At 38.8% G+C, this 21371-nt stretch overlaps 1 protein-coding gene across 1 annotated transcript in view; it reads left to right on the top strand.

Annotated features, from left to right (window-relative positions):
• Positions 1-21371, top strand: part of DRD3 (dopamine receptor D3) — a 70549-nt gene that overhangs the window by 12360 nt on the left and 36818 nt on the right. The window contains exon 3 of the mRNA XM_051985321.1: positions 15048-15160. Coding sequence (XP_051841281.1) covers positions 15048-15160 — 113 coding nt within the window. The remainder of the gene's footprint in view (positions 1-15047; positions 15161-21371) is intronic.

The raw sequence follows: 21371 nt of genomic DNA, 5'->3' as shown, positions 1-21371 counted from the left end.
ATGGAGGATCATAATGATGCTATGATTAAGTGAAATTAAGATTCATCAAATTAATATCTCAGCCAATATTAATAGTGAAGGTGACAGTTAATTATGTATGACATATCACAGGAGAGCAAAAGCCTCAAACATAAAGATTACCTTATGTTAGTACTAATATTAAAGAATGGCTGAGAACTAAAATTAGGCATTTGATCTCAAGGGGAGCAAAGACAAAAGGAAGAAAAAGGAAATGGAGAAAAATAGAAGAAAAGAAAATTAGATAGGCTGGACAAGAATAGATCTTGTGGTTACTGGAAGGTAATCATTTGCCTAAATTTAATTTCACTTTACCTTATTTTCAGAAGATATATATTCAAAATAAATCGTATTGGGGGATGACCCCTTGGACCTTCAAAGAAATATATGTAGCAGATGATCAGTCATCTCAGAGGTCATCTAATTCCTTCATTATATAGATGAGATTCAAAGAGATTGAATGATTTGTCCAGGACACACTGATAGGCTATGGCAAAGTCAGGATTTGAATCTAAGCCCTATAGCTCTAAATATATCACCTTTTTCTGTTGCACATTTTGAGGCTCTCACTCTGTTTATTTTCTGAATCCTTGTTGTTTGTTGTTTGTTCTTGAAGAGGACCATAACATCAAGGAAATGATGTCATGAGTGAATTGGATTTAAATGAGGGAGGGCTGTGCAAGTCAGCTGCCTCACTTTCCCCTCCAGAACTATTTGGGTCCAATGCCCAGATAAAGATTAGGATGACTAGAGATGGTCCCTTTTAAATTAAGGTCTTCAAGAGGTCTCAGCTTGACTGAAATCCCACCCATTTAGCAATTAAGACTAGGTTAAGAAATGAGGCAAAGAATTTCTTCTTTCACCTAATCCAAAAAAAAAAATCTAAATTAATAAATCGGGGAGGGAAAGATCCTCAGGGTTTCTGACTAAAGCAGAAAAGATTATTATTTACATTCAATCTGCGTTGGACTAGGACCCAAACAATGACCAAATGGGGCTAGGCTTGGGAATTATTGGTGACTGATCAATGAGAATCAAATTGGTTTTGGTTAGTGAGGTAGTATCACTAGGTCCATAGGGAAATAGCCTCAAAGCTGGGAGGTCCTGGGTTCCAATCTGCCTCACATACATTTTGATTGTGTGACCCTGAGCACATCATTTAACCTCTTATTGTTCTGGGCCGTTCTCTAAGACCAGAAATCATAGCAAAATTACTCAATCAATTGATTGAGGGAATTTCCTTACCAGGAAGTTCCCTATAACAATGAACTCTTAAGTCTAGTCCCTACCAATAAGGAGCTTGAATAAAAGTCGAAATTAGGTAAATACATAAAAATGTCTATATGACATTGAGGGACTGTTAGATTCTGTGGTTTGATAAAGATAGATCAACAATCCTAACCATCCACATCCAACAAACTGTTTCTAGTCATCCTTGGGTTCTTAACTTTTTATTCTATGATGGACTCCTTTGGTAAAGGCACATGAAGTCTATGAACCTTTTCTCAGAATAATGTTTTAATTCTTAATTGGGGAAAATATTTAATTTCAATCAAAAGTTACTGAAAATTAAAATATAGCTTTTTCTCCTATAAATTCATATTTGCCTAGAAACTTATCCATCCAGGGGGACCCTCTGTACTCCCAAGTTAAGAATTCCTGTGCCCAAGGCTGAGTATGATAGAAAGGTGGGCAGAAAAACCAACTCCATCACAAAATGTATTTCATTCTCCGTGAAATTAAATTGTGGTTTTGTTCCCTTAGTTAGGCCCTCTCCTGACTTTATCACCTTCTGACTTTCTCTAGACTTCTATTTTTGAGGTTACAGCCTTCCATCAAACTCTTACTAGTTCAAAGCCTTCACAGACAGGGGCTTGAGTTCAGTCTGGAGATTACCTTACATTAAGAACTTCTGATTTCACTTTATAGCATGCATTGTATCTCCTCTCCTTTTCTTCCCATAGGGTATCGATACAAACTTACAGGTGGCTGCTTCTTTTAAAAGAATGTGGAATTTTCTCAGATTATTTTAAAAACAAATCTTAAATATAATCACTGATATACTCTAGTGGATTGATAATAATGGAATTTAAAACTAAAACAATGTTTCTGAGAGACCACAAAGCTAAAACTAATGATAATGAAATTGTTGCAATGATTGTCAGAAAGAAATACTAGATGTATGAGTCCTTCTCTATCATTTACTATCTATGGTTCTAGCATCATAGAGTTGAAAGGGATATTGTTGTTGACGTTGTTCAGCCATTTCACTCATGTCTTACTCTTTGTGACTCCATGAGGGGTTTTCTGGGCAAAGATATTGGGAGTGACTTGCCATTTCTCTCCAGCTCGTTTTATAGATGAGGAAACTGAAGCAAACAGGACTAAGTGACTTGTTGAGGATTGCACAGCTAATAAGTGACAAAGGTCAGATTTTACTTCAGAGAGATGAGCTTTCCTGATTTCAGGTCTGGCACTCTATCTACTGAGCTATCCCCCTCATCTTACAAATGATAAAAGTGAAAAAAAGAAAGATCAAGTAGCCTAACCAGTCACACAGCTAGTGTAGTTAGGACTTGACCCTAGGTCTTCTTGATTCCAAGTCCAGGGCTCTACCCACTATGCCATGCTTGGACAACTTACTCAGGGAGTCCTCAAACTTTTTAAATAGGGGGCCAGTTCACTGTCCCTCAGACTGTTGGAGGGTCGGACTATAGTAAAAACAAAAACTTTGTTTTGTGGGTCTTTAAATAAAGAAACTTCATAGCTCTGGGTGAGGGGGATAAACGTCCTCAGTTGCATCTGGCCTGTGGGCTGTAGTTTGAGAACCCCTAATTTACATTCTGGGTCTTAGTTTTCTCAAATAAATTTTCTGATTTTCTGCTCACTTTTTTACCCTACTCAGCCTTGGGAACAGGAAGTACAAGAGACCCAAGAGTAGGTGTCAAGTGGTCTATGAACTTGTTTAGGAAAACTCTAATTATCAGTGACATTCTAAAATAAAGTGATTGGACTAATGACATATAAGATCTAAAACTATGTTCCATATATTCCCACGACTCCTTTTCTGCATTATTCTATGTCATCCAGAAGCCTCTGACACATTAGTGAGCTATGCTTTCTCCCTGGAAAACATGTTGTATGCTCTTAAATGTTCAACAGCTATCACTATGTAGTATCAAAGTAAATCTTAACATGGGTTATGTACACTGTAGGTAGAAGTCTGTTAGTTGGTACATGAATTCCTGGGTCCTTAGTTAAGTCTATGTTATATCTATCCCTATCACAGGGTCTGAGGCTAAGAGAGATCAGTATGGGCTCATGTCAAAGTGTTAAGTTGGAAGTCAAGAAATCCTCAGTTCCATTATTAATGATCTTGATCAAATGATCTTGATGCTCTCTCTAGGCTTATTCTCCATGGTAGATTATACATCTTAATGAGATAGAGGGGGAAATTATAGCTTTCTTAGAAGAAAAGGATGATAGGACATGAAACATAATGTGTCTGAGAGACTGCATAGCATTATTATCATTTGTGTTTCCTTAATAATAAAATTATTTAAATAATTGGCAAGAAGAAACACTGGATCTCTACAGGAAAGGGGACCAAATAAAACAATAACAACGAAGTAATGTTGACTGTGGATAGGGTAAAACCAAAATGACTACATCTATATGAAAAGTATTCTTTTGGGTAAAAGTAAGCCCAATAAGTTCAAAGATTTTTGAGATTTTCTTGGAGAGAAAAGTAGTCCAATAAGGGTGTGTTTTTATCTAGAGGTATCCATTTTCTCTCTTTTTTCCCTTTCCCAACTAGGAAAAACTAGTTCATATTTTGCCAAATTAAGGATAATGTGGGCATCTTGGTTCTTTGGAGATTTGCCAAAAACCCATTTTATTTTCATTAAAATTATTACAGAGTTCAGAGAAAGACCAGCTAGAATCCTGTGGTCTAAAATTCCTCAGAAGAAGTCAGTTCAAGAAGAGGTGAGATGCTCTCACTAATTAATTTTTGATGACAAAAGTACCTGCTGAAAAAACTGAAAGAGATACACAGCTAATTTATCCACCAACATAGATTTTGAAAAGGCATGGAAAAAGGAGCCAGTAACTGAGAATGAATACAAAAAAGTGGTACAATTCTCTAAGAAGCGTGTCAGAATTGCTAAAGCTAAGAATCAGCTGAAGCCAGTATTTAATATTAATGCCAAAAGATGAGGGTGTGTATGTGAATTTTTAATACCAAGGAAAAGAGAAAAATCAATAAAGGGACAGGGTCATTGTTCATAGTAGATGGGATGATAATAATGAATGAAGGAAAGAAGGTAGAAATACTCAACTCTTATTCTGTTATTGTTTCCTATGCCATAAAGGAATATTGTTACAATAAGGATAGTGTAAACATTATAAAGGGGGAAATAACAACCCAAGATAAATGGGGAGATGGTAAAAGTGCACCTATCTTCCCTCAATGAGGTTCAACTTCTTACTGGGCAAACTACATCTGAAGATGCTGAAAGAATCGGCACATGTGTTTGTTGTAATGTTGGTGGTAATCATTGAAAAAAATTACATAGATTGGAAGAGGTGTTACACAACTGAGGCTAGACAAATTTCCCAATTAAAAGAAAAAGAAAGCAAGAGGGAGGGAGTTCTTCAAACTTCAAAAGTTGATGAGCTTGACCTTGATTCCTGACAAAATTAGAGAATTTATTGTTAAGGGGAAGGTTTATGAATGATTAATAAAGGAAGTGGTGATTACTAAGAGCCCTTGTAGATTCAACCAAAATACAACATTCCAGATTAGCTTAATTTTCTTGTTTGAGAAGGTTATTAGATTTGTAGATCAAGGTATACACATTGTATATCAAGACTCATGGCAAAGTTTCTCAAAGTATTTTTGTGGACAAGATGAAGCTACAGGTAGGTGGATTTAAATGAATTGGATGACCAGAACTGAAAAGCGATTAGTGGATTAATGTCATCTCTGAAGGTGACCTTTAGTTTAGTGGACTGTGCCCAATAGCTATCCTTCACCTTATTGTATCCAATATTTTTATCAATGAATACATGTTTATTATGTTTGCAAACGATCCAAAGCCGGATCATTAATTTATTTAACTTCCAAAGCTGGAAGTTAAAACTAAAATATTGGATAAAAGAATCAGGATTTTAAAAAAAATCTCAGTAGATTAGAACAATGGGTCTAATCTCTTAAAATGAAATTTAAAAGGCAAAAATAAAAAGCCTTCTGTGTATAGAAAATCAACTAAAAACTCAGGTGGAAATGTGACTAAATGAAAGTTCATTTGGGAAAAGACTCAGAGATTTTAGAGAATTATAATTATAATGAGAATTGATATTATGGATAATAACTAAGAGAGGAGGAAGAAGAAAAAGAAGGAAGAGGAGAAAAAGGAGGAAAGGAAGAAGGAGAAAGAGGAAGAGAAGAAGAAAGAGGAAGAGGAGGAGAAAAGCAATTTAAATATAATCCTATGTTGTGTTAACAGAAGAAAAACTAGGAAGATCATTGTACACTCTGCCCTTGTCAAGACTCTTTTTGGAATATTGTGTTGAGTTCTCTGTACCTCATAATCAAAAGGACATCGACAAGCTAGAGTTTGTCCCAAAGGAAAACAGGAGAGTGAGGAGACAGAAATCCATGCCATAGGCATATCAACTAAAGAAACTAGGAATATTATGCCCTGGAGGCATAAGACAACTGCTTCAACTATTTGAAGGACTTTCTTGTGGAAGAAGAACAATATGTGGTTATTTTATTTTGCCTGCTCCAGAGAGAAAAATAAAGTGTAATGGATGGAAGCTGCAGAGGAAGATATTTGATTGAAATAAGAAACAATTTGAGTTGTCCAAAAGCAGAATGGGCTCATTAAAGGTAGTGACTTCCTCATCACTAGATGAATGTATGCGGAAATTGAATGCCCTCTTAGGAGGGATATGGTAGAGAAGTTTCCTACTTGAAGAAAAATTACTCTAAATAATTTCTAAGAATCCATGATTCTCTAAAAATGTAAAGACTATTATCTGTCCATTCTAGGGTCAATTTCATTCTAGGGCCAAAAGAGAGTTACATGAATAAAAACTAAAAAATAGTTTATGCTTCATTATAGTTTCTCACAACCTTCAGACCAGTTTATTATTTCTTGGCCTAGCAGAATCCCTAAGCATGGTCAATAAGAATTACAATTAGAGAAATTGAAAGGACAGAGAAGTTGAAGTTCTTTATGAGAGGAAGGAGGGAAGGAATGAAGGAAGAAAGGGAGAGAGAGGAAGGAGGGATGGAGGAAAGAAAATAGGAATGGAGAAAGGGAGGAAGAGAGAAAAAGAGAAAGAGGGAGGAAGGAAGGGAAGGAGGAAGGAAGAAAGGGAGGGAAGAATGAAGGGAGAGAGGAAGAGAGGGAGAGAAGAAGGGATGGAGAAAAAAGAAGGAGGGAGGAGTGAAGGAGGAAGGGAAGAAGAGAGGGAGGAAGGGAAGAAGAGAGAGAAGGGAGAGAGGGAAGAAGGGAAGGAGGGAGGAGTGAAGGAAGAAGGGAAGAAGAGATGGAGGGAAGAAAGAAGAGAGATGGGAGAAAGGAAAAAAAGGAGGAAATCAGAAAGGAAAGGAGGAAGGAGGAAAGGAGAGAGAGAAACAGAGAGAGAGACAGAGACACAGAGAGAGAAAAAGAGAGAGACAGAGACAGAGACAGAGACAGAGAGACAGAAACAGAGAGAGAGAGAGAGAGAGAGAGAGAGAACCAGAGTAGGAGGTACTGTAAAATATACTGTTGGGAGGCAGCCTAAATGGGGATAGGAGGGAAAATGAGAAAGAACAGAAAGAGAAGAAGCTAAATGGACTCTAGTTCACCATTTTACCTAAGACTTCCCCTGTACTACAGTATCCAACACTTCATCAAGATAAGCATAGCGCACAAGGCTTTTCAACATGAGGATTCCCACAGGCTGCATCACCATGAGGGCTACAATTTGCAAAGACCTTTGCTTTGGATGTCCCTTTAATTCAGCTGCAGCATTTTCTCAAGTGTACTCCTCGGTGGCACACCAAAGAATTCTGTCTCAAATTCTCTCTCCCAAGCTTTTAATTTCCTGCTTTACAGACTGCAGGCTGTTTGGGGCTCTTTCTCCAAGCACAAACATCCAATTTTGTTCCACTCTGTTAAGCTCCTTTTGTGATGTCTAATGCACTCATATTAAGACAGAAAGGGAGAGTAAGCAGCCAGAAGAACACTAAGAATGCTAAACTTAAGAAGAGCTGGGAATTCTGGAAAGAATGAAGGAAAGATTGGAGGGAATAGTCAATAGAGCCTTGAGCCTGGAGTCAGGATGCCTAGGTTCAAATGCTGCCTTAGTTATTCACTAGTTGTGTGATCATCAAACCTCAGCCTCTATTTCCTTGGCTGTAAAATGGGGATAATAATGGTTGTGCTCTCTCTCTTGAAGGGCATATTGTGACAAAAGTGCTTTATAAATCTAAAAGTGCTTTAGAACTGGGAGTTGTTATCTACTTGAAAGTGAAACAGATAGAAACGTAAATGAGACAAAGCTAAATGGAGATAGGGGAGGCAGAGAAGAAAGAAAGAACCTGATAGAATGGAGTCAATTTGCCTCTAAGAAAATAATCGGTCTGAGTTAGTAAAGGAAAGCAAGAAAAGCTTTGGGAAGCCAGGAAAGACACCTGGGGATTGATGATGAAGGTGATAACAAGAGACATTAAAGGTGCCCTCTTGCCTCAGATCCCCAAGATTTGTTTGCTTCTGCCTAAACCAAGAAAACAGCCAGCTGGAGTGAAGGCAATTTAAAACCTCCCATAAGATAAAGAAAATGGAAGCTCTTCACAATGGTCTTAAGAAACTGTGAATAAATATGTACTCAGAGAAGGGTAGAGCTAGAAAGGAATTAGAGATAATTTAATTCCATGCCCCAATTTTAGAAATGAGGAAACTGAGACTTAAGAGAATTTAGGTGATTTGTCATTTGTTTTAAAACTACAGTCTGGTAAGGTGAAAAGAACATTGAGTTTCAAAAAAGAGATGGGTTAGAATTCCAATTCTCTCAAGTACTATTTGTTTCAAATAGGCAAATCACTTTTTGGGGCTTCAATGTCTTTATCTGTAAAAGGAGAACTCTGATGACACATCCAGTTCTAAATCTATGTTCAATTTATTCTCCACACTCTTCTTGAACTCCACTCCACACACAAAAAGATTTAGTGTAGCATATTTAAAATACAGTGAGGAATTTATACGAAATGTTCCAATAAGAGATCTGGGGAAGGTAGCTTCCTCCAAAGACTGCCCACCCTGGACTTTTGCTGATCCAGATTCAATTCTCAAGAATCTCATCTCTAAATAGAAGGGACAAGGCTTTTCTCACACACCCTGGCTCATTATGACTTCATCTGAGAATATTTAACTCTGGAGAAAATCTCTTAAAGCTAGGTTTGTCCAGACTACTCCCAAAAAAGAATAAACGAAGATTCCTCTAGAAAGGCATTCAATATACAAAGTAGATAAGCATATGGCAGTCATTTATTATCTGCACCAAAAAAGAAATGCTTAAAACACAAAAGACTCAGAAGCATTCATTGATGAATGTTGGAGGGGATGCGGGAAAACTGGGACACTGATGCATTATTGGTGGAGTTGTGAACGAATCCAACCATTCTGGAGAGCAATCTGGAATTATGCCCAAAAAGTTATCAAATTGTGCATACCCTTTGATCCAGCAGTGTTTCTATTGGGCTTATATCCCAAAGAAATACTAAAGAAGGGAAAGGGACCTGTATGTGTCAAAATGTTTGTGGCAGCCCTGTTTGTAGTGGCTAGAAACTGGAAAATGAATGGATGCCCATCAATTGGAGAATGGCTGGGTAAATTGTGGTATATGAATGTTATGGAATATTATTGTTCTGTAAGAAATGACCAGCAGGATGAATACAGAGAGGACTGGCGAGACTTACATGAACTGATGCTAAGTGAAATGAGCAGAACCAGGAGATCATTATACACTTCGACAATGATATTGTATGAGGACATATTTTGATGGAAGTGGAATTCTTTGACAAAGAGACCTAACTGAGTTTCAGTTGATAAATGACGGACAGAAGCAGCTACACCCAAAGAAAGAACAATGGGAAACGAATGTGAACTATATGCATTTTTGTTTTTCTTCCCGGGATACCTTCTGAATCCAATTCTCCCTGTGCAACAAGAGAACTGTTCGGTTCTGCAAACATATAATGTATCTAGGATATACTGCAACATATCTAACATATATAGGATTGCTTGCCATCTAGGGGAGGGGGTGGAGGGAGGGAGGGGAAAAATCAGATCAGAAACGAGTGCAAGGGATAATGTTGTAAAAAAAATTACCCTGGCATGGATTCTGTCAATATAAAGTAATTATTAAATAAAAATTAAAAAAAAAAAAGAAGCATTCATTGACAAAGACTTAAAACATGATACAGCAGCTCATCATGCATCATATTGGGGATTGGGAGAGAAAAAGGGGAAGCTGATATATAACACATTACAATTGATGTTATGCCTTTGTGGGACTAGCAAGGGGGAATTTCACTTTCACCTTGAATCAGCAATGCCTGAATAATCCATTTAATCAGAAGCATCTGTATCATGCTCTCAGTCCATCAAGTGGTCATTTCCTCTAAGAAATGATTGCAGTAGAAGAAAGTTCTTACTGCTCATGTTAAAACCTCTCCACCTCATGAGGAATCCACCAAGACTAGTGATTGCTGTTCAATCAACCATGCTTGGGAAAGAAATGCAAATCAGGAGATGCAGCTATGGACTTGAACTCCGGGTTTAGGCTCACCAAGGCAAATTTGCATACTAGCTACCATGTTCAGACAGGCACTGTTAGTGCCAGACAAGGAGAAATACCTTCCCCTCATATCAGAGGAAGTCTAAAGGAAAGAACTTGGAGAGTCCTGACACTCTCAACTGGGAAGGGGAGAGTAGGGGAGAGGGATAATAGGATTAACTTTCCTTTACCCCTTCAGTAAGCAGCTCTTCCCGACTGTGGCTGTCTCTTAGATAAAGAGCCTCCCTCACTATCTCAGGGACCAAAAGACTAACCAGAATTTTCTTTGTTATCTCAAAGTTCTTCAGCACTGAGCCAGAAAACATCAGAAGGGTTCTGAGCCTCATCTCTGTTACCCTTAGATTAGAAGCTATGAAATGTCAAGAGGCTAGATTTGTAGACAGAAGTTCTGAGCTTGAATATTATTGTTCTGTTTAACCTGTGACCATGAACTTTCCAGATTTTTTAAGGTGAAGGTAAATAGGCTAAATAATAGTCCCCAAGTCTCTTCTACTTCTCAGTCCTATGATTCTACCCCTAGAATTCTCCAGGAATAAAACAAATAATTCTCAATTTTAGTTCATTTAGGCTTTCTGGAAGTTTTGGCTAAGAGAGCCAAACCCCCTTCAGCTGTGTGTATTGTATATGGAAAATTTACTTCTGGGTTTGTGAAGATATTAGTCTGCTTCTGCCTTCTGTATAGCCAAAGGGAGTTAATTACTCATTAGCAAGTGAGAATAACACCTGAATAATACCACCTGTCTATGTTTGTCTATGCTTCCAAAGTGAGTTGTTCATTAGTTTTTCTGAGACAATCCTGAAGTTTACCTCAACGAGACTTATACCAATCAGATTTACTGTTTCCTTTAATATAATTATAAGCAATGATGATTGTAGTTACTGCCTACATCACAGTGTTGTTATGGGGATGCATAAAAATGTGATTTCTCCAATCGTAATAGTTGCTTACATTCATAAAGCTTTGAATTTTATAAAATGATATCTTTAAATTACCCAGTTGTAAGGGCAGCTAGGTGGAGCAGTAGATAGAAGGCCAAACCCAGAGTCAGAAAAAATCATCTTCCTGAGTTCGAATCTGACCTCAGACAGTTCCCGACTGTATGGTCCTGGACAATCATTTAACCTTGTTTACTTTAGTTTCCTATATATTAGTTTCATCTATAAAATGAACTGGAGAAGAAAATGACAAATTACTCCAGTACCTTTGCCAAGAAAACCCCAAATTGGGGTCATGAAGAATGACTGATATAACTGAACAGCAACAAACTTTGTAGGAGAGGTACTAGATATAATGAAGAGCAGGGGTACAATATTTCAAGTGCTAAAGAGGATGACAAGTTACGGATCCCTCTTCAGCTGAGTGAGGAAGATCAAAAATAATCATCCTTCTAACAATTTAGATCATTAACATTAAAAATTTATCTTTAAAAACACAAATATCCCCAAGGAAGACCAAACTAAACATAGCCACTTCCATGTCAATTACTTTAATCAAATTGTTTTTCTTTCATTTCCTACTTATATTCCTAAGAGGGCTCACTTTTCTGAGTAGGATAAACTGAATTGGGATGGACAGAAAATGAAAAATGAAGACTTTGAGAATTTGCTGTAGGATAGAGGTCAAAATCAAAAAGCAAAGTAAGGCTGGAGAGCTTCAAAAACCAAACTTCATGGACCTGAAAGGCAGCCTAATCCTAGATTGGGTTCAAATCCTGCCTCTGACCTTCACTACCTATATGACCTTGGAAACTGCTTTGAGTCTCGATTTCCTAACCTTTAAAATGGAAAAATCATAAGATTGTAGTCACTGCCTATTTCACAGGGTTGCTATGAGGATCAAATGAGACCATGTATGTCAAGTGCTTTGCAAGTATTAAATCTCTATGTAAACTATTACTCTCTATCTACTATCTCTACTATCATTTTGTCTGCCTGGCAGCCACCAATGATACCACTTAAAATAATCTCCTGTGATTGCTGCCTGTGCTGCAAATTGTAATTCCCACATTAAAAAATGGTCAGTGAAAGCCATCTCTTTCTCCAACAAGGACATTATGAAGTCTCTCCCCCACTTAGCTCTGTCATATTCTTCTGCCATACTTCCCTTGCATTTTCTCAATCTTTTTTTTTTTTTTAAATGGGATACTTCTAGGCTATGTCATCTACCAGCAAATTAAGAAAACAGGCTTTTAATTTTCTCCATACAGTTGCTCTCATTTCAAGTAAATTCAACATACAGGATTTTAAGCATACCACACCAATAAAAATAAAGAACAAGTTTTAAAAATTTAGAATAAATTCATTATACATTATCAGAAATTTCAAAGTTTAAAAAAGTTCCAAGAAATGGCATATGAGACAGTGACATCTACTGGTCATGTATGATATTGTATTTCTTTTTTCTTTTTCTTTTTTCTTTTTTTTTTTTTTTATATCAGTTTACAGTAAAACAAAAAGAAATTGCTAGATCCTGGTAGGTGAGAGAGAAGAGAAATGGATAATGGCCAAAGGGAAAGATCTTTCACTGAAGAAAATGCTACAAAGGAAAAATACAGCTAAACAGAAACTGATTTTTCTTTGTGTGACTGACAGATAAAATCAACCTCAAAGTGTAGTACAGTGGCAATAATAGGGGTTTTAGAATGAGAGTTCCAATCTTGTCTCAGATGATCACCACCTTTGTGACCCTGGACCAATTATTTTACCTTCCTAGGACTGCAATTTCTTCATCCATAAAATGAGAGGATGGGATGAGATGGCAACAGGGGTCTCATTTAGAGCCATGATCATTACTTTAGGTCATGTCTTATAACTACACTAGGAACTCATTGGCTGATTCTAGGATTATCATTGCTTTTCCTCCTACTCAATTCTGCTGATTTTCTCCTCTATCTCTGGGGGAATATTTCACAACTTCCCTGTTCAATTGTCAGTTCTCTGAGTCAACTCTCCTGTACTACTTTTGAATACCCCCTTCAATAGTAATTACTTTCATCCAAGCCATATGGGGGGGAGGGGAGCATGATTGTATAATTTAAAGGTTAGAAACCAATAAATCCAACTCCTTATTTTGTAAATGCAGAAACTGAAATAAAAGCGTTTTTTCCCCATAATGCTAATTCTTATTATATAATGGTTTATGATTTGTAAAGTGCTTTTGTTTAACAAGTCTTTTAAAGAGGTCCTGTGTCATTATTCCCGTTTTGTAGATTAAAAAACACAGTCTCTAAAAGATCAAGTGATTTGTCTCTGATCACTTAACATCTTAAGCAATAACTGAAAATAGGTTTGAACACATACTTCTATCTAAGAGGCAGCACCATGGATCATAGCATGGTAAGGACTTGAATGTTTGTCAATCAACTGGACAGAGCTTTAGACTTGGAGAAAGGGAAAAATTGGGTTTGAATCTTTCTCCTCTGATAGTCAGTTTATCTCATTGGGCCCCAGTTTCCTTATCTCTAGAATTAGGTGTTGGACTCCATAATTTTTATGATCTGTGACTTAATGACCCTTTGTCCAAAGTCCTAGCCACTATACCATGCTGCCCTAAATCCTAAGAATGCTTTTTGGATGAATGAATGTAGTCCAGAGCAAAGGACTACATTTCCTTCACCTTCTCTTCCCTCTAAAATAATTCAGTTCAGTAGTCAAGCAAGTCTTTTTACAGAAAAGAATCCCAATCCAATTCAATTCAATAAATATGTATCAAGTGTAAGGCACTGGGGATAAAAAGACAAAGCCAAAATAATTCCTGCCCTCAAGGAGTTTAAATTCCATTTTTATAGTAGAAACAATGGGGGAATTTAATTCAACAGTCATGTATAAAGCATCTACTATTAATAAATTAACAAATAATTATCAAGCAAGGGACCAAATTCTGTGCTCAATTAAAAATTCCAGTTCTTGCTTTCCCAGTAACCCTTCCTTTAAATATTCCCTTGATCTCTGGAGGAATTGAATTAGATAACTTCTAAGGGAGGTCTCTTCCAACTTTAGTATTCTCTAATTTTCTGGTACCAGGAGCTCCCAGCTGCAACTAATGACTAATGAGGATGAAAAGGAGAGGGGGGAGAGTAATAGACCACTCGCTGAGGATATGTCTGTCCAAAGTGGTGTAGCCGGCTATCCGGGGCATGAGAACCAAAGTACCAAAGAATGTGACTTGAGGGTAAACTATAAGAGAAACTCCCCTACCCAGATTTCTGGGTTTATCTAAATGGAGCACAGAGAAAATAAATAACCCAATGTCAGCAGAGGAATGCAAATGCAATTGCTTAAATTCTTGCCACTTTAATAAGGGTTATGAAGGGCCATCTGACAGGGATGGGAACACTTGTATAAATACATGAGGTCCATCTCATTTTCAGTAGGTCCATGGGAATTCAAACCCCTGACCTAGAAAGGTGAAGGAACTATATTCATTACCAATCCCCAGGCTGCTTTTAGAGAAGCAACATGGAAGCCCCAGAGATCTGCCTGGTTCACATCTTCTATCTAACATTGGCCATGTGACCCTGGACAAACCACTCAGTGTGTTTTTGAGTCCCTGTATTCATAAAACAAGAGAGTTGGACTAGGTAACCACTGAGATTCCTTCTGACTTTGATCTCATGATCCCAGCGGTTTGACACATAGAACAGTAAATGTGCTGTGCAGGGAAATGGCCACAAACTCTTGTGATGGATTCATCTTCAGGATACAGCTTTAAAATCGCATACTTATTGTGAGGACTGAAATTACCTACTGGATATAATCCTTTCTCATTCCCCAGGCCCATGGAGCACATTCTATTTGGTAGCTATAAGCCTATCGAGAGCCTCACTAAAAACCTACTTACTTGCCAATATATATATGTTGCACAATGGGTGAGAGGAATCACTCCCAATTTCTGTCCCAGCTAGTCTTGATTTCATTGCCTATCTTTGTATCCCCAGGGATTCAATGTCAGAGAATTTGTATTGGAGATAAACCTTATAAGTATAGGCTTTGAATTATCATGTAGTAGGCATTTAATAAAAACTTGTGGGATTGTACTGGATTAGAAGGCTTTGCCACGTACAGAGTCCTGACATGTTCTGCTGGGTCTCATGGGAAATCCAGTTTATTCCGCTGGATTGTTGCTCTTTGACTGGGGGTAAACACTGACATCTTTTGTTGCTGATGTCTAGGTGACTGGAGGAGTATGGAATTTCAGCCGAATTTGCTGTGTTGTTTTTGTCACCTTGGATGTAATGATGTGCACTGCCAGCATTCTAAACCTCTGTGCCATAAGCATCGACAGGTAGGACTGGGGATACCCTTGATAGAAAAAAGGGACCCTGAAATGATGGGAAGGGCATTCCCTCCTCCTCCTTCTTCTTTTCCATCATTGTCTTCTTCTTCCTCTCCTTCTCTTCATCCTCCATTTACTCTTCCTCCTCTTTCTACTCTGGTTTTTCTTCCTCCTCCCTCTCTCCTTTTCTAACTTCTTCATCTTGTCCTTTGTCCTCCTACTTCTCTTCCTCCTCTTTGTGTTCCTCTTCCCCTTCTTCTTGTTTCTCTCTTTCCCTCTCTGTTTCTTTCTTTCCTCCATCCCTCTGTTTTTGCCTATCTCTATGTCTCTGTCTCCCTTCTCTTCTCTTTGTCCCTCCTCCTCCCCCAAATTCTCTCTATTCTCTTCTAAATCTCTATTGTATTGGAATAGGCAAAGTATATTGTTCCCCATATTTTCTGTGTGCTAGTTGCTTCTGCTTCTATCCTTGTTTCTCTTCTCTCTCTCTCTCTCTTCCTTTTTTCCTCTTCTCCTGTTTTTTTCTTTCATTTTTTTCCTACTTGTGCCCTGGATTCACTAGTCCCATGGCCCTTTTTCGTCCCAGACCCTTTGCCCAACACACACTCTATGTAGCTCTAATGATAATCCTCAAGACCAAAAATCTTTGAATCCCTGACATTATCCTGGCCCAACTCTGAATCATGACTATAGCCAGAGTGAGATAGACACTCTCTATAGCCCAGTTTCTTAAACCGTGAGTCATGATCCCATATGGGGTCTCATAACTGAATGTGGGGATATCAATAAATGTTTAATTTGTATACATGTTTTATGTACTTATATACCCAATGTCACATAAAAATTTCTTAGTCAAAAAAGGATCATGAGTAGAAAAAATTTAAGAAGCCCTGCAACAGTACATACTTGTACAGCCTTGGAATAAGGGAGAGTTCTGTCATGGAGAAGTTCCTAGAGACAAAGGGTATATAATAGTTCTATCAGTTCTACTCCCATTCCTTCTTTACTCATTCTCCATAGTTAATTCTACCTTCTTCACTAAGGACATTGCTAACCTAGAACTGAATTTAATTCTATGTAGAAAGTGAACAAGGAACAAGATGCTCCTTGGGTTAATAGGGAAAACCCAAATGGAGATGAGGTCCCTGACCCAAGGATGGAGGAGGTAGAAAGAACATTTCCCTTAGAATCTTGGGACTTGAAGTTGAATTCTAATTTTGCCATTTACCTCTGAGCCTCAATTTTCTCATCTGTTAAATGAGGGGAGTTGGACTAGATGATCTTTAGGATGCTTGCCAACTCTATATGGATGATCTCATGATTCTCCATGGACTGAGTTGGGAATCATTAGGTACATTAACTCTCAAATTGGGAATTTTCTAGGAATAAGAACAAGATTCCAGTCAGGACTGCTGCTATGACATTGCCTGATCACTAGGCACAGAAAGCAGGGCAGAGAACTGGATCTGTGTTCATATTGTACCATTGATTGAATCCAGTCAATTCCATATAAATCTAGAAGCTATAGTAAGTAGGGCCATATTGATTCGGTATTTGGATATTGTACAGAGTCTGTAACTGAGGGAGTGGAGGTAATGAAAAGAAGGGAGGTAATAAAAGAAAGAAGTGTATGCAATGGAGGAAAAGAGGAAGAGCTTGGGAAAGCAAAGACAGTCTCTGTGTTAGCATTAGACCAGTGTCATGTAACTTTTTTTTTCCCTAAGTGATTGGACTATTCCAGAGGACACAGGACCATCTTTTAGTTTCCTTTCCTACCAGAAGGAGTAATGGATATAGGAGAAGGGGCAATGGGTTGAGTTTGACTTTGTGTGGACAAATCCCCCCATGTCTCTGCACTTCAGTTTTGTCAACTCTAAGATGAGGGAATTCGAGTAGATGGCCTCTAGGATCCCTTTTAGATCTAGAGCCCTGATCCTATTAACTTTCATAGATGCAGAGCTGGGAGGGACCTGAGAGACCACCTAGTCTAACCCTCTCATTTTATTATTGTGGAAACTCAAGCACAGGGAGGGAGTCACTTGCCTAAGGTCACCCAGGTGGTAAGTGACAGGTCCCAGGAAAGCATGCAGCAACCTCCCACAATGCCTTACGTTAGAGCTGATTCAAGGGCTATGCATGTATGTGTCAGAAAGGGCTGGCAATTTTCAGTGTAAGGATAAATTTTAAAAAGGCCTTTGGGGAGTTGTGGAAAGAATGCCACTGAATTCATTCAGTCGGGATTTCTTTTCCCCCGATCTCTAAAATGGCACCCATCACACATGCAAACCTTGAAAGTCTTTGACAAAAGGCACAAAAGAGACCAGATGAGTCACAGGCCCCTGGAATTTTTACTTTGCATCTAAATAGCGCATTATATTTGCAGAGGGCTTTCCAGTCTTGGGGGTGGGGAGGTTTCTCTCCCAACAACTCTATGAGGTAAGTTCATGGAACTAAAGATTTATTAAGTCCCCTGTCTGACAAAACAAAACTTAGTGAAAAGCAGCCCATTCTGTGCTCTGGGGGTTCATTAAATCCAAACCGTGAGTGGAAAGCAGGCCCTTTCCTAGTTGACAAGAATGAATTTCATTTTAACTGGCTCTGTACCACCTGCTAATATGTCACTCCAGACCCTCTTTCTACCTTCAGTTACCCACTCCCTGGGTATTCAGGTAGAGGTACACCAGAGGGATGTCAAAATCAGGGGCACTATTAGGAAAATTATGAGGTAGGCCAGGAAAAGGACCAGATGTTTGAATAGTGTATAGGTGAACTGTGCCCACATATGTCCATACTCCCTGAGGAAAACCTTACAAATGGTCACTACTCTTGCCCTCAAAGTAAGAGCCAGTGGTAATATTCTTCTACATCTTTGATCCCCTCAAGGGAAAAATCAACTATAATGCCCACTCCACAGTGTGGACACACAATCTATGCATTTATTTAATTATAGGGAGTTAAAATTTATGAGGATACTGTCACTACAGGGTGAATCTTGCCACATCCATAGAGATAGCTTTCATGGCCATTTTCTACCAAGTTCTATTTTGATGCTTCATCATGGTGGGATTTAAGGTGAACTTGCAGTGAATTGAAAACTCTCCCAAGTTCTACTATGCTAAAAAAGAATCTGAAAAAATTCTGGCAGTAGAATGTGTCTGCTTTTCTAGGATCAGAGTAGCTAAATTAGACTCTCTACTTGGTAATGAATTATTTGGCCATGGCAATCGCATGGTGGATTCCAAAGTCAGGCTGGATTGGTGGTTTGGAGTCAGAAAGGCCTCAGGTGTTTATTAGCCGTCTGACCTGAGGCAAATAACTTGACCCTTCTCAGTGTCTGCTTCCTTATTTATGAATAGGGGATGATAGTAATAAAGGCTACTTTATAAGGTTGCTGTAAGCATAAAATGACATAAAACATAAAGGATTTTGCAAGTGCTGAAGCATTATGTGAATGTTCATTATTATTATTAGTAGTAGTATTATTAGAGCCACCCTATTTCTTAACGTGAACATTAAGGGCAGGAATAGTGGCAGGTATCTATAATCCCTGCTACTAGGGAAGCTGAGATTGGTAATGGCTGAAACACAGGAATCCTTTCCTTTAGTGGGTTAAACAATCTTGAGTATCCACATTAATCCAGCATCAGTATGGAAACATTCCAGAGCAAGAGGCCAGCAGGCTGCTTAGGGAGGGGAGAACTGACCTAAGGAAAAATGGAGCAGCTCCTGAGTGGGTCAGCAGTGGGATCAGACCCTGAGTGGTCGATGCATTTCCAGCCTGGAAACACCTAGGGAGAATCAGTCTCCAATAAACACGTTGGCAACAAGATGGAAGCAGCAATGATACCATTCACAGACATACAAACCCAGTCACTCCCCCACCCCAAACTAGGCCTTTGGCACTCTGCTAATCAGATTAAAATGGGGCCTATGGCTGTCTTTCACATTAACACAGATGATGTCTTAGTACCTTGTTTCAACTTGCAGAAAAGCTTTCTAAACCTAGGGAGAAATTGTGCCCTCTAAGACCAGCCTTCAGCAGAATGGAGAGCTGGAACTTTCGGGTCCTAGCAGCACTGAGCGCATGGTGGGGAGAGTATGGATGTGTAAAAAAAATATGGGCGATAGATCTCTCCTGTCTAGAGTTCTCTGCACAGTGGGTCAGGCAGTGTCAGTCAGCAAACATTTATTAAGCACTTACTATGTGTCAGGCACTGTGATAAGTGCTGGATATACAACAAAATGCAGAACACAACCCCTACTGTCAGAGATCTCCAGTCTAATGGGGTATAAAACTATATATAAATAAGATTCTATACAGGATAATTGGAGATCACTGTAAAACAAGGCAAGGGTTGATTAAGAAAGGCTTTTGGTGAAAGGTGAGATTTTAATTGGTTCTTTAAGGAAAGCAAGGAAGTCGGGGAAGCCAGGAGGCAGAGAAGAAGAGGGAGGGAATTTGGAGATAGATACTGAAAAAGTCCAGAATCAAAATGGAGGGTCTTATGCAAGAGCTATCTAGGATGCCAGAGCCACTGGATCACAGAGTATGGGAATGAATGAGGGATAAGAAGATTATAAAGGTGGGAGAGGTGAAAGGCTTTGAATGCCTTCATGTTTGATGCTGGAGGCAGCAGGGAGCCAGTAGGGTTTATTGAATAGGAAAGTGACGTGATCAGAGCTGTGCTCTGGATAAATCGGGTTGAGTGAGAGATAGACTGGAATGGGGAGACACTGGAGGAAGGCAGACCAACCAGAAGGTTACTTATTGCAGGAGTCCACGAGAGGGGTGATGAGGTCAAATTCAGGGTAATTCAAGTAAAATGGTCCTGGGAGAAGGAGATCAGGCAACAGATGATGCTTTCAGCCACAGCCAGAATGCTCAGAGGCCACAGCTACTTTCCTTTGCCCTTTCATTTATCAGAGGTATTCTACTAACCTGGTGATGGGGCAATGACCTTGGCCTGGGATCATTATCTTAAGAGCAATCAATAGCTCTGGAAAGTAGGTTACAGAACAAACTGAGTTTCAGAAACTCCTCTTGCCCTGAGACATTATAACCAGTTAAGACTCCTCCCAAAAGATGGATGGCCTCAGTCTTTCTTATAAGGGGCTACGCTCACCCCACCTCCCCCCTGGGCAGAATAAGCCCCAGGACCCGGACTGAACTTCTCCACTTGGACAGAGGTGGTATAATTCTTGTAGCGTCATGGTGCCCTCCAATGGCCAATTCTGGAATAGGCACCACACGAATGAGGTTGCCAGGAAGAAAAATCTTAAAATTGTGTTTTTCTTTCTTCCTTAAAATTTAACCACACTGAATTTGTTGCCCGCTCACTTGACCTTACCACAGCAAGAACCTTTCGGATATGGAAATATTGGGACAAAACTAAATTTGGACCAAGAGGATCTTGAGTTCAAATTCTTATTCAGCCATTCAATACCTGTGTAATCTTGGACAAGTTACTAAACCCGTCTTTTTCCTCCTCCTTTAAAAAAAATGTAAAAGGCAGTGTCAGGCCAAATAACTTCTAAGGTTCCTTGAAACTCTAAATCCAAGAACTTATTAAGCTTCCCCTAAAAATCAGGGCATACAGCCACTAAAATAGAGATTTATGACAGATATCTTCACCAAAGGCTAGAAAAGTAGCAGAGCCAAGGTTTGATCTCAGTCCCTCCAAACCTAGATTCAAAGCTCTTTGATTATTCTGACATTAAAGAGTGACTCTTTAGTGTCAAAATTAAAGTGCAAGCTGAGAGAAGGGAGAGATGGCATTACTTCTGTACTGGAGATCCAGGAGGAGACATCCTACAATCAACATTTAGTTTAATGCTTCCTCAAGGTCAACAGAAGCAAACCAATATGATTGTTTCTGCTCTGAAGCAGCATCCTTCCCTCCTCCAATGTTTGTTCCCATACTCTTCCTCTGTGCCACGGTAAAGATTACAATTTATGGGGAAAGAGTCAAGGAGGGTCTCATGTTTCCTTGGGCATCAATTTAATTTTTAGTGTGTGTCATGCACCCCTTTATCAGTTTGGTGAAGCCTACAGAGTTACGTTTTTAAATGAATGAAGGAAAAGTAAATTTTGTTAGATGTTAGTAAAAATAAAGATGCCATTTCCCACCCCTCTCCCCTCCACCTCCAAATTCATGGACATCCCTGAAATCTAATCATGAAACTCAGGTAAAGGACTAGAATCTGTCAAGAGTCAATATCAGGG

Source organism: Antechinus flavipes, chromosome 3 (assembly GCF_016432865.1).
Source record: "Antechinus flavipes isolate AdamAnt ecotype Samford, QLD, Australia chromosome 3, AdamAnt_v2, whole genome shotgun sequence".
Classification (NCBI taxonomy): Eukaryota; Metazoa; Chordata; class Mammalia; order Dasyuromorphia; family Dasyuridae; genus Antechinus; species Antechinus flavipes.
The sequence above is the reverse complement of the archived record's forward strand: the minus strand, read 5'-3'. Positions and strand labels throughout refer to the sequence as shown.